Source organism: Bombus vosnesenskii, unplaced genomic scaffold (assembly GCF_011952255.1).
Source record: "Bombus vosnesenskii isolate JDL3184/JDL3185 unplaced genomic scaffold, Bvos_JDL3184-5_v1.1 scf7180000013319, whole genome shotgun sequence".
Lineage (NCBI taxonomy): Eukaryota > Metazoa > Arthropoda > Insecta > Hymenoptera > Apidae > Bombus > Bombus vosnesenskii.
Genome location: NW_022882964.1, coordinates 2,006,981 through 2,021,350, shown reverse-complemented (window position 1 = coordinate 2,021,350; position 14,370 = coordinate 2,006,981). Strand labels below are relative to the sequence as shown.

General features: G+C 30.8%; 3 protein-coding genes across 3 annotated transcripts; 2 read left to right on the top strand and 1 right to left on the bottom strand.

Moving 5' to 3' along the window:
• Window positions 1-2,107: 2,107 nt before the first annotated feature.
• LOC117235655 (WD repeat-containing protein 36) lies at window positions 2,108-4,959 on the top strand (the record flags this gene model as incomplete). Its single annotated transcript, XM_033497897.1, is given in 6 exon segments — window positions 2,108-2,291; window positions 2,294-2,884; window positions 2,887-2,922; window positions 2,925-3,647; window positions 3,717-3,994; window positions 4,069-4,959. Coding segments are annotated over 6 exon segments (2,667 nt in total), but the record flags the coding sequence as incomplete, so codon positions are not given.
• A 176-nt stretch (window positions 4,960-5,135) lies between these two features.
• LOC117235677 (nucleoporin NDC1) lies at window positions 5,136-7,288 on the bottom strand. The gene has a single exon (XM_033497936.1). It carries the CDS (start codon window positions 7,040-7,042, stop codon window positions 5,309-5,311), a length of 1,734 nt encoding a protein of 577 aa, XP_033353827.1. The 5' UTR covers window positions 7,043-7,288; the 3' UTR covers window positions 5,136-5,308.
• Window positions 7,289-8,271: 983 nt separating this feature from the next.
• Window positions 8,272-13,384, top strand: LOC117235673. Its single transcript, XM_033497932.1, has 10 exons — window positions 8,272-8,476; window positions 9,069-9,163; window positions 9,352-9,482; window positions 10,165-10,240; window positions 10,308-10,448; window positions 10,527-10,700; window positions 10,781-11,278; window positions 11,346-11,628; window positions 11,704-11,923; window positions 12,169-13,384. Exons 1-10 carry the CDS (start codon window positions 8,437-8,439, stop codon window positions 12,227-12,229), a joined length of 1,719 nt encoding a protein of 572 aa, XP_033353823.1. The 5' UTR covers window positions 8,272-8,436; the 3' UTR covers window positions 12,230-13,384.
• Window positions 13,385-14,370: the final 986 nt, after the last annotated feature.

Here is a 14,370-nt window from a genome sequence, read left to right as displayed (position 1 = left end):
TCGGAGAGGAAAGGACACCGGAGCCTTCCCTCTGGAACTTCGGGAAAATCCGTAAAGTTGTAATTAAAGTTTACAGTTGTAATTAAACAATTAGCCGTCATCCTGTCCAATTGTACTTGTTTGCGATTTGTGATAATAAGCTTGGGCTCAAGGCGACCATCAGCCGTCGAACGTAGCCACGGTCAATGGGGTGATAGATATACCTGCTCTAACTCAGATGTGTACTACGCACTGATCGTAATGCGCTACTCCTTTCGTCGACAAAGAAAGATCTCAACAAAGAATGAATTCTCGTCCCGGGGATGCTACCCAGGAAAACTATAATGAGGTGTGTTTAAGGATACGAGATCCTCGGATTTGTCGACATCGCTCTCAATTGGTCAATTTGGGACAAAAGCTGCCTGTCCGTTTAGAAAATCTTAATTACCAACAACACCTAAGTTTTATAGCGGGTCCTCAGGCTAACTGTACTTGTGCCGTGCAAGTGCCTCAACCTCTGGTACTCATTGTCCGAAGGACCCGTTGGAATGTTTTACTGTCAGGTACCTCTATGGGTATTTCTCTTAATGAGGGTCATACTATCGCTCTATACCTTTGTTAGACGAAGCGCCCGTCCCGTTGACCGCGGCTACGTTCGGCGGCTGATGGTCGCCTTGAGCCCAAGCTTATTATCATAAATCGCAAACAAGTACAATTGGACAGGATGACAGCTAATTGTTTAATTACAACTGTAAACTTTAATTACAACTTTACGGATTTTCCCGAAGTTCCAGAGGGAAGGCTCCGGTGTCCTTTCCTCTCCGACATACATATAGTATATTATTTATCCATATATCACATATCAATATACAATAATTGTTTTTTTCCAAAAAAATTTGTAGATAATAATATCTAAGTGTTATTAATTGTAATTTAATACAGTTGCATCTTATATTATATATAATATTTGATAGGTAGTAATATACAATCGTTTTAAAGTTGTATGTGAGTTTACTTCATCGTATTTGTTATTAAATTGTATTTAGTACTCGCTAATATTAACATACATATTTGTTATAAAAAGTATTTGGTTTTATAGAATAGACACTATGTTTTATACATATATGTAATGTATATTAGCATACAAATGATTTATATGGACCCGTGGAAATGACGGATAACTGAAACGAAATTATAAAAAAAAATACTTAATATTAACAATTGTTTTCCTACTCCATTCCTTACCTATATAAGAACTTAATTTTACCATTCATTAATACTTCGTTTAATAAATTAATCGTTACTTATGTACTTGTTACAACATATTTAAGAATATTATAAATACAAAACAATTTTTTCTACAAATTGTTAAATCGCTGCTGTGACGAAAATATAAAAATTTTAGCCTTGTTTCGTGCAAGCAAATAATTATACTAATGATTGTTTCAAATAAATAAGAAATTATATTATTTAATAATTTTTGTTTCTTTATTTTATGTACATTTCACCAAAATCTAATTAACATTGCATAATATTTGTTTTTTATTGCATTACATAGAAAATTAAATTATACTGTTGTTCGGGATTTGGAGTGACCGCCTGGTAATCATGGTGACACGCTTTATGTGAATCAGATACGATCCTCGGGCAGGACGATCGTCAAGGGTCTCTACGCTACCCTAGTGCGGACCCATCATAAACAGTGAGCCTATTGTACAGTCAATGTACTTTAGGAGCCCACGGAAAACCCCCATAAAGCACGTCCTGTCCATTAGGGGCCAGTCCATCCTCAAACGTCTTTACCTTATGATCAGTTCGGAACAAACTTCAGACACACGCACCACGAATGTTCCTCTACGACTGCAACATCACCAAGAGTCACTCTTGCACCAGTGTTCTAGTCAGTGTCTTATAAGTGATAAGTGAATATTAATTTATAAGTGAAGTTTATATAAATTTAAAATATACGTATCAAAAACAAAATCTTCAAACAATAAGAATCACTCTTATTAAACACATAGTTTATGCTTTACAACGTGGACGCACCCATAGCTATATTATTTCAAAAGCATGGCTGTATATTCTAACCTTATTTTTTAAGTGTATATAAATATTAGTTTCGACGTAAAATAAAAAGAGACAATGGGACACAGTAAAAATATTTGCCAAGAATCGCGCATTAGGATATGTCAGTAATCACATTCCTCTTATAACAAGATATATTACAAGGCGAAAAGAAAATCTTATATCAACATGTGTCGGTGATACGTTTCTTACGTACAGTTGTACACATTTCACGCTTCTTAGCATATCAAAACGCATCCAGGTGAAATTACATGTCGCGGGAGACCCTTATCACACTTTACAGCATGTGGAAAAGAAATATACGCTTGGCGGAGAGGAGAGATAAGACATACTTATAAAGGACATAAATACACAGTGCATATTCTGTTACCTTTTGGTCCTAATTTAATATCTATTGATGAGAGCAACAATGTTAAACTGTGGGATATTAGAACAGAAGAACTAATAACAGAACTTGATTTCAGTAAAAACCACTTCAACATTACAACAATAATACATCCTAACACCTATATAAACAAAATATTATTTGGAAGTGAACAAGGTCAACTGCAGTTATGGAATTTGAGAGTTGTAAAATTAATTTATACGTTTAAAGGCTGGAATACACCAGTAACTGCACTTGAACAGGCACCTGCAATAGACGTTGCAGCAATAGGTTTAAGAAACGGAAGAATTATATTACATAATTTGAAGCTTGATGAAACACTTTTTGAATTAGTTCAAGATTGGGGTTGTGTAATATCCATTAGTTTCCGAACAGATGACCATCCAATAATGGCCACAGGAAGTTTAGACGGTCACGTTGTATTTTGGAACTTAGAGCACGTAAAGTTGAAAGCCAACTCCTTAAAGCTCATTCTAGGGTGTTACAGGATTAAAATATTTACCCAATGAACCATTGTTAGTAACTTCTTCTTCTGACAATTCTATAAAGTTATGGATATTTGACTTAGCTGATGGAGCTGGAAGACTTTTAAGAATTAGAGAAGGTCATTCAGAACCTCCTAATATTGTTCGTTTTTATGGAAATGATGGCAACAATATATTAACAGCTGGAAATGATTCTTCTTTGAGGATGTTTTCTACAATTACGGAAATGTTGAATAAAAGCTTTGGAAAAGCATCATTCAACAGAAATTCTGCAAGGAAAAGAGGAAGACTTATTGAAGATCCTTTATTAATGCCACCGATTACTAATTTTGCTATAGAATTAGCAAGAGAAAAAGAATGGGATAACATTGCAGCAACACATTCGGGTTTGGGTACAGTCAGTACATGGTCTTCTAATAAGGCAAAAATGGGAGAACACAAATTAATCCTAGAAAACTTTAAAAGCAATCATAACATTATTGCAACTTGTGTATGTATAACAAAATGTGGAGATTTTGTTATTATTGGATATAATAGTGGCCATGTAGAAAGATTTAATATACAATCAGGAATTCACAGAGCTAGCTATGGTACTGATAAAGGAGCACATCAAGGTCCTGTGAAAGGTGTAATGGTAGATCCTTTAAATCAAACTGTAATCACTGCCGGAAGTGATGCATTTATAAAGTTTTGGAGATTTAAACCAAAAACAGGTAAAAGAAATAACTATATTTCATGATACACATGTGAAAATATAATTAATTGCATATTATAATTTTAAGGAGGTCCTGATTCAGTAACTAAAATGATGTTGGATGAACCAGTTGAATGGTTACGATATCATAATGATAGTTCCCTTATAGCCATAGCATTGGAAGATTTTACTATTATATTACTAGATCTTGACACTAAAAGAATTGTCCGACGTTTTAAAGGACATAAAGCGCGATTAACAGACGCATGTTTTAACCCTGACTCTAGATGGCTAGTAACAGCATCTATGGATTGTACAATTCGCATATGGGATATTCCTTCCTCTAATTTAATAGACATTTTTCAGGTATATATAATATATGTTAGTAAAACTTAATTATTGATCTAATTCAGAAATATTAACTGAATATAACGTTTTAGGTACCAGAAGCATGCACGTCATTAAGTTTTTCACCTACTGGTGAATTTCTTGCTACAGCACATGTATGTAACTTAGGTATATATTTATGGTCAAATCGTACCTTGTATTCCCACATTTCTTTGAAAGGAGTAAACAAAAACGATCCGATTCCAACGATTGGTCTACCTGGCTCAATGATAGAAGATACTGTTACTAATGAAGATGAACTTATTGAACCAGAATTGGATTATGTTTCTCCAGCACAACTTCAGGATAATCTTATTACAATGTCCGGTTTAGCTCACTCGAGGTGGCAGAATCTATTAAATATCGATATCATAAGAAAAAAGAACAAACCGAAAAAACCGCCAGAGGTACCGGAAAGTGCACCTTTCTTTCTGCCAACGATTCCATCCTTGGAATTGAAATTTGACCTTTCGAGTGTTAAAGATGCCGAAGTCAATAAGAAATTGATTATTCATCCTGAGTTACAAAATCTCACTTCGTTTGCGAAATCCTTACTGTCTATGGAAGATTCACAACTTGAAGAAGTTATTGAAAAATTCAAAAATATGAGTCCTAGTTCTATCGATTTCGAAATTCAATCATTTTCAGCGGATGAAAAAACATCAAATACTTTATTACTTCACTTTATGAAAATGATATATCATATGATGGAAAAGAGGATAAATTTTGAATTAGCACAAGCTTACCTAGCTGTATTTTTGAAATACCACGGAACAACAGTAGCAAAAGACGAAACGTTAGGAAATTATTTAGACACATTACACGATATACAATTAAAGTCTTGGTTTATATTAAGAACTAAATTCTTTCATAATCTAAGTATTGTACAAGCTTTGAAGAAGATGTAATTATTTTATTGTAATAAAAATGACATGTTATTTTTTTATGTAATTTTTAAATGTAAAATTTAAATGTTTTTGCAATATGACCATCACAAAACATATTTTTAAGGTACATTGATCGAATAATTATAGATGTTTGAAAAATAATTTATTGCGACATTTTACAAATTATTCCTATACAGTAAACCACAGTTAAGTAAAGTTAAATAGAAAAGATAGAAAAGATTAATCACAAGTATAATTTGTTTGTGTATATAAATATAACAATTACAAAAATAATCTTACAATCATTGACATATTTTGATACTAAAAAATATTTTATGTAGATACAAGTAAAAGTTATTTATATATATATATACATACATTAAAGTTTGCAATGAACGACGAGAATTTATTCCCTATAAGCAAGAAAGCTATGTAACTGTTCCACTGTTGTTGTTTCTAATCCTAAATCTCCTATATAAATTTCAAAACATGTAACTATTCTATAAAGACTTCGTTTTGCTGCAGCACGTAAAGAATGAAAGATTTGTTTAATAAATTTATCATCTCCATATTGTTTCTTTGCCATAATATTTGATTTTTGTAATTTATCAAGAGCTTGCTTCAATGCAAGTAAAGTATTGATTATAAGTGGTAGATCTTTTTGAGCAATTCCATAAGAATCTTCATTTAATGATAATACAGCTAAAGATGAAATTGCATCCGCAGCCCAGATTATCGTCTGTCCATTAAATAAAATATGACACACTTTACCGCCCTCTATTTCACCAAAAACATATGAAATAAGTGGTTTAGAAAGTAAGTATGCGAGAAAGTTGTTCCATCTTGTTTTTACGAATTTTTGAATAAACAGTTCATTGTCAACATCTTTTTTTATATTACTTTGTTCTGTACAGATTTGTACTTCTTCTTTTATTAAACTGCGCATACGATACATATATTGTTTCTGAAATGCACTAACATCTGTCATTGTTGAACTTGGAGCACCAGAAGATAGTTTTGGTTCCTGAGGTTTAATGCATGCTGTGCTGAGATCATCAGAAAATTTTTTGATGAGACCAGTACATCTTTCTATAACACAGTTCCAATTGTAAGGATGACCTCCAGGTTGACTGAGTGTGAATAATACACCTCTTCTTGCTTTATCCTTTTGTGCTATTGTAATTAAATCTAAATAGCCTAAATGTTGCATTATTGGCACTTTGTCTGTAGATAATGCGTCAGGAAGTGTCACTCCAGATTCAGCAGTATTAAATACATTACTTTGTTTGAATTCAAAAGGAACCCATTCTGTCAAATATATTTCAAATAGTAAATACATACTGTTAATTGTTAATACAAACATCAGTTGGTACAACCATAATTGAAAAATCAATGACAGATTCAGCAAGCTAGGAATGCTACTCAATGGTTCACTTTCTAATTGTAAGGATGACAAAAATAATATTGTAGAACAGCAATAAGGACCCAAGAAATAATAACCAATTAAATAATATAGAGTTGGCCATATGCATTCAGCCATTAATGATGGAAGCAGGGAGCTGATTCCTGCTTTAAATCGAAAAAGCTTTGATGAAGATATGATAGGAAATTTTAAATATTTCATATGGAAGATACTAATCTTCAAGAAAAAATATAATCCACTCCAAAATCCACTTAAGAATAAAAAGTAATGTTCTTCCATTAAACACATTCCATAAATTATGTTACATTCTGTCATTAAAAAACCATATTTGCCTCCTTTGATTGATAAATGCAACCAAACAAGGAGACCACCAATGATAATGTGCAGGATACCCATCAAAATATTTTGATATGTGAATATTCCAAAAAATTTAATAAACCTACTTTTTGAGTAGGGTGGAATGTTAGAATAACTTTTGCTACAAATAACTCCTTGAAAAAATGTAACGGTAGCAAGAACACAGAAATAACTCCACATTCGAAAAGAGGTTATCGCTGTCCATGTGTTTTGAATCCATGACATATAATCTGTATTTAAATTTGTAATTAAAAGTAAGCAGGTCACAAGTAAAAATTGTACCATTATACTGGAGATTATAGCTAAGAACATTCTCTGCATTAGCAATTCTTTGCATCCTTTTTTATTCATCTGTATCATTTTATTTACTTGTAACGGTTAACCTCCAGTTTCTTGATAAAACCGTACAAATTGAGCAACTCAAAATTCTTGCCAACAAACTTAACGTAATAGTTAAACTTTTATATTTTTAATAATAATAACATTTACATGAATATTTTTCACGTTCTCAACTATTTAACTTTTCAAATACGTATTTTTATCAAGGAATAAAGATGATATACATAAATTCCTCGTTTCAAAAAGCCGGTATAATTATGAATTTTCCATTGAATTTGAGCGCGCCATCATGGCTGTCCTCATGAAAGAACATAAAGGATGATATTTATCACTATGATTAAATTTGAATTATCTTCTTGAACGAAACATATTATTTATCGAATCATTATCAACAGGATATTTAACATTAAAAGTTTTATGTATTGGCTTTACTAAAAGAAATATTTGGAATTGATTTATATCTATAAAGTTTCCTTATTTTCCAAATCAATTTTTGATAAATTTATTAATATTTTTAAATAGTATTTTTTGTATTATTTTAAAAATAAAGTTTGTTATTTATAATAATTATTACACTATATTTCACATACTAAATTATATATCTTAAAAAGAGACTACTAAAAATACAATCGACTTTCAATAAAATTCTAAACAAATCTTCATCAAATAATAAATTATTGAAGTTATAATATATTATTTCAACAACTTGATGAGTTTAAGAAAGAAGACTTCTTAATTTATGTAAATACCATATGAATATAAAAACACGGCATAATGAACAATACAGTTTCTTTCATGTATTTGTAATAATTAGTAATTTATAATATAATGTGAATTATGTAATATGTTTCAAATAAAAGCTATAAAAGCTACAAATAAATGTTATGATATTAATACATTAGAAAGCAAGAATTGAAGCATGTACTTTGTACTTGTAATAATGTAATTTATAATGTAACTATGTATATGATGTAGTATCTTTACCGATTAATCAATTCCACGTTGTATTTGTATATGTTACTATTTACAATTAATAAATAAGAGAAGAAATATATTACTTAAAAATGTTTAACATAATTCTTTAATAGAGTACCTACATTGTAATGTTATCCAAATATCAGAATATTTAATAATGATCCATGAATGAATGATGTGCAAGCGCTTAGTACTTTCAGTTTCCTTTCTACTTTGTACTCTATGATTTTAGTGAAAAAATGTAAGTCAAGTGCTTGATAAGTTTTCGAACCCGCAGGGGAACTATTTATTATTCAGCGAAGGTTGCCTTACTAGTAACATCTTTAATTAACCCGCATGTCATTTTCAATAGGGCTATTCATATAGTATAAACAAAATGGATTAGAATCTCGTGAGAGTTAATTTCTATTATTTTATGGATATTACAAGAGTCTGCCGTCATGTGGAAGTGCCATAAATGTGGGAAACCAGTATATTTCGGTTAGTTTCAATCTTCGCATATATTAAAAAGGCGTAATAATTTTGACAAGTACCGTTTCCTGTCATTATAATGAGTTGATTAATTTTTTGTCTGTATAACTGTCATGTTACTCGTATATATTTTATTAAAAATATTATTTTATTATTATTTTTCTGCATTTTAACCAAGCTCTTTGTTATTATTAAGAAATTATTTTTTAAATTAAAAGATTAATTGTTTATTGTCGTTTGTAATATTTTGATATTTCAAACGTTTAAAATAACGGTTTTAATATTTTAAATATGAAAAAAAATACTACAGTTGAAAATAAAAATTTATTTATGTATTTTATATACTAATTTAAACAAATATTTTAATATGCCAATTTATGAGTTAATAATTTATTATTTATAAAAACAAAATGCATGTATTAAATAAAACTTAAGAAAATATATTTATTAAAGGATTAGTGAAATCTCAATTGATTATAAAATTATATGTGCTTTGTGTAATACTGTAAAGTTTTACAAATAAAGTGAATATTTTGTACAAATAGATCATAAATATATTTGTTTATTTTGTACAAAATATTTTGAAAAACTGTGACTTTAGCTGAACGGAAGCAATCATTGGGATATGACTGGCATCCAGAATGTTTAAGATGCGAAGAATGTGGGAAACGCTTGAATCCAGGCCAGCATGCAGAGGTACAACATTGTATATTTTATAAAATTGTTAATTAAATATTGTAATATTATTAGTCATATTTAAATATTTAATCTATCTAATTTTGTGCTACCACTTTAAATATTTCATTTTTAATATATTACTGTTAACTTTTACTTAATAATCGTACAACAAAATTTATATTTTCTTTTTAAAAACTATTATGTAGCATAAAGGTGTACCATATTGTCATGTACCATGTTACGGAGCTCTTTTTGGGCCACAATTATTTGGTCATGGAACAAGAGTTGAATCACATACAAGTTTTGGGAAAAAAGAAGCTCGGCCATCATTACCCAGGTATGTAGTTCAAAACAATGTGTTTTATTTATTACCATACTATTGTGGTATCGTAAAAGAAAAGAGTTTGATTAGAGATCGGTTGAAAATAGAAAAAACCGTGTCATTGTCCTTCTGTGGTTTGTTTACATTGAAGAGCGCCTATGTGACCAAAGTCACCTAGTTCTTGCAAAACATGAGCGTGCAGAAATACGAGAAAAACAATAAACAATGCTAGAGCAGAAGGACGGTTTCGGGTTCAAGGAGCGATGACCGAGTCAGGGTATGCGAGTCGAAAAGCGAGTGTGTTGCGAGAGTCAGAGTTGATCGAGTCGTCGAAGAGTAGAGTCGTTAGAGTTGATCGAGTTGCTAGTGAGAGAGAGAGAGAGAGAGACAGACAGACAGAGAGAGAGAGAGAGAGAGAGAGAGAGAGAGAGAGAGAGAGAGAGAGAGTGTTAGATTCATTGTGACTAGAGTTGCCAAATAACTGTAAGGTTATTTGAGATAGATACGAGTATCGCATTTATTTTCAGTTAAACAAACATCGTTTTCTGTCCAATTAATACCTGTATATTCAATTCATTATTAATAAATTGTAAGTAATCAGGAAAAAATTAATATTTTAATTTTCCACGACACCACACTATTAAACATATTATATTATTACATTAAGTTTTATATTGTTATAATTTTTCATACTTAGATCACACTTGGAATCAAAGCTGAAGGTTTTCAACCAGTATTATGAAGGCAAAAGTGGTGGAATAAGAAGCCGTGAGGTATTTATCTTATATTTATGCTTAAGAAAATATAGATCAACATATAATTAATATTATTTTTTAACAGGTTAATGGAAGATTGATACTGGAAGGTGCACTTCGTATTTATTGGGGTGTCAGAGGAGTGATTCATTTAAAAGAAGATGATGATCAACGCACAGTAGTTACAGCTCGTAATAGAAATTCATGTAGACGTAGTGTTTCTGATGTGTGTATATATTTTTATATGAAAAGGGATGCTTAAAATATTTTATATGTTCGTATATCTTGTAAATTCTGCCAATAGAGTATAGAAGATGAAGAAAAAGAGGAAGATTGTGTAAAAGAAACTTGTGAGCAAGACGCAGAAACTGAAACAAAGTCTGTACCAACCTCACCTGATCATCTTAAGAGCCTCACTTTACCAATGAAACTGGACGTTAAGAACATGGAGTGGGATGAAATAGATGAGCTTCTTCAGGTAATATATAGGTTATTAAAATTTCTGATTATTAAATATTTTTCAGTTTATTTATTTTTATCTGATTTTTAATTATCCAGGTTGAACGTAAAATCGAAGATGGAAAGAAATTATACCAAACGATGCCCGAAAATCTACCTTCGATTAGTTCGCAAACCACTTCCGACCCACTGCCTCTTTCCTCTCAATCCAGTTTTGATAGATCTGATTCTCGCGAAAATTCAGAAGCAAATAGTCCAAATCATCAAAGCAACCGTGGTAATGATAGTAGCGTAACTAGTACACCAACGCACAGTATAGGTAGTTCTTCCAGTACCGATACGCCTATTTACCATGGCACACCAAATCGAAATGAAACGCTTCGAAGGGTAGAATACTTTGACAACTTAGAGAAAAATATGTCCGGTAATAGATCTATTAGCACTGATGACAGTTGGATAGAAAAAGGCTTAAATCGGTCGATGTCCGGACCTGATTGCCTCCAAAGACATCGAACTGATAGCGATACAGATTCTGTAAATTCTCTACAATTTAGAGAAGATGATAACATGACAATGTCGACCGACAGTGGACTAGAGGTATTTAACAATTATAGTCTTGAATTTATTATTCTCCCTGTATATGCATATCTGTAATACGTTCTAGCTGGATGGCGTAGTTTTACGACGAAAACAAGGATCCACCGCAATTAGACGTCGCCCGGGTGGTCGACGACAATCACGTAGTCGACTGCGGCGTCGTTGTTCAATTAACGGACATTTTTATAATCGCGAAACCAGTTTTTTTACACCTCCGCATGGATCTCAAATGTCCGTTTGGATTACAAGTTTAGTAAATACTCAGGAAGTTATCAACCTTATGTTAGACAAATATAAAGTTGATGCTAAACCAGATAATTTTGCGTTGTTCGTCGTCCGCGATAATGGCGGTGAGTTAAATTATTTTAGGAAACACGTATCTACTCTTAATCACTATTTGAGAAAGATAATTTTCTTTTCTATAGAGCAAAGAAGATTAAGAGATGACGAATATCCGCTGGAGGTTCGTGTAGTATTAGGTCCGCACGAAAATGTCGCGCGACTTTTTTTAGTAGACAAATTGTCGACTCCGGAAATTAGTTCTGACGTTGCGCAATTTCTTAATCTCTCTTTGGTAGAGTGTCACGGTATATTGCAACGTTATTATTACGAAGAGGAGCGTCAGATTCTGCTTTTAAAAGAAAAGTATGTCTTTTTAAATATGTACATAATTCTTAATTTTGATCATTTTATTCGAATATTTTAGACTAGTTTTATTCATCTAAAGAGTTATTTTTTAAAAAAATACTGTCCTCTTATATTTCTGTATCAATATTCATCTTGAAATCTTTCAAAATAAATGAATTTTCTATTATTTAAATTAGGAAACAAAGAGTTAATTAAAGTGGAATATTTTGAAATTATATTTTCTTTTTTGTTTGAATTTTCAGATATAAGGAGATGCGGCGAAGAATACGACAAAGAATGGAAGAGCTAAAGGTTCGACTATAGTTAGTACGTATTCATAATAAACATTTAAATATCATATTATTTTTCTATTAATTTTCACTCGAAGATATATATACATATATATATAATTCCTTCTTTTTTTATGTAAATTATTTGTCATAAAATGTGTTATCGTAATTGTCCTCAAACATTCAAACGTATTAGAACCACTTACTGTCGTCATTTCTTCCAGCTCTCTATATTTATTTATAACTTCAAAAAATTACTTCTGGGAAAGTTCGATTTTCTGCTTTGTTTTGGAGAAGAAAATCGAAATAGATCAATCAAAATATTTTGTTGAAATATGCAATAAAAATTAATTTATATAATGATAACAAAGTTAAGCTTTTAATCTTTGATTTAATATTATACTTGTCTTTTAATGAATGAATTAATTAATTAAATTAATTAATTAAAGAAGTAGTTTATAGAAGATCAAACTTTTATATGAATTTGTTTTTTGAAACTGTTATCAATAAATGTCGTGAGTTATAAAATAGCACCACGACCATGGAAGCAAATCTTGCACGATTTATTACGGAATGACTCACTATCGGAAAAGTGATTTACGTTTGAATGTGTCGAGCGATAACGTACTAACATTTTCTAGATTAACGTCTTATGGTTACATTATTCAATTGTACTCATTACTTCTGCATATTTGTTGCATTTATCTGTAGTCATTAATGCGCAGCTACTATTGAGACATTCAGTGCAATTTAACTAGAAATTCATGTATCAAATTAAGTGATATATACATGTATTTTTTAAGTCTCGACTGTGCATCAAACGATAATTACGCAGTCTCGCGAACCATTCTTTAACTCGATATCTTTTAAATTGTTCGCTATAAGCTAATTGTTGTATGTATAGCGTTTCATTTGATTTTTTAACATTAAAAATGAACACTGTCATAATTTATTAAGGGCGATCGAGTATTGTATCTGTGTAATAGATAGACACCGATGTCAAGTCAATGATTGATACAAGAGATGAACATTTTATGAAAGGGAAAGAGAAAAGATATTGTTCGCAGTTTAGATTGTACGATTGTTAGAATCTCATGCAAGGCTGTCCAACTTCTTACCTCGTGAAGTTTTTCTAACTTTTCTGTTCACGTAGGTGCCAAAAGAAAAACAGAAATAATGAAGATAAAAAGAAAGAGGAAAATGAAAGAAATTATTATATATTAAACAATAAATGGAAATAGAATTTTAACGAAGGAATTGTTGAATGTAAAATGGAAATGTTAGAGAAAGCAGAACGTTTTAAAAGCTATATGTAGATGTATATATCGTCTAGATGAGAATTACTATAAACGATTGTACCTTGAACTGCAGTTTTAGTTGGACAGCTCCGAAACCCATAGATAATTGTTATTAACCAATAGCAATTTTCGACACGTATCACTGCCGTAATTGCTAGATCATGAATAAATATTTTATCTGTAGAATATAGTACGAAATATTGAAGAAAGGATTGCATTGAAGGTAATTTGGCTTTTAGAATTTGTTTAAGACGTATTTGAATCGATACAATCAAATTATGAGTAGCTTCCTTTGAATGGTATTTTAGGGAACCAAGTTCTTATGGTTAGTAATTTCGTAACATTATTGTCGATGATGACTATAGTTAAAATTTAAGAATTTTAATTCGACAGATTTTGAAAAATCCTTTCTGCATAGCAGAAAAAAATCGTAGTGTCATTACATTTTAGATTTAAATTAAATTGATAGTTATATTTACTTCCGCGAGATCGTTAGTTTTAGCTTTGAGGAATAATTAGATTTCCTAGTTTGTTACAGCACTTTCAATATAACAGTGTAATATGTGAAATGTGTTTTAGTCGAAATAAAAGAAAAAATCTGTTTGTTTTCATAATATAAAAATTATGATTTTTGTATTATGGAGTTTTTTTTACATCAAAAAATATTTCGTCAAGATAGAGGGAACTTCAAATTCTATTGTGATGGGATTATGAGGTTCCAAATTTTATTATACAGTTTAAAAAGTTTCGAAACAAATATTTTACGTGTCTCTTATCCACATTGAAAATCCCAATTTAGGTGCAAAAATCATTTATTAGAATTGATTACTAATTCGCTTGCCTTTATATCGGGAAAAGATAAAAAAAAAAATAAATT

Coding starts and splice junctions, on each gene's coding strand:
- LOC117235677 (XM_033497936.1), bottom strand. CDS start 7,042: ATGATACAGATGAATAAAAAAGGATGCAAAGAATTGCTAATGCAGAGA.
- LOC117235673 (XM_033497932.1), top strand. CDS start 8,437: ATGTGGAAGTGCCATAAATGTGGGAAACCAGTATATTTCG. Junction 8,477..9,068: donor TGGGAAACCAGTATATTTCG/GTTAGTTTCAAT, acceptor CTGTGACTTTAG/CTGAACGGAAGCAATCATTG. Junction 11,279..11,345: donor CGACCGACAGTGGACTAGAG/GTATTTAACAAT, acceptor AATACGTTCTAG/CTGGATGGCGTAGTTTTACG.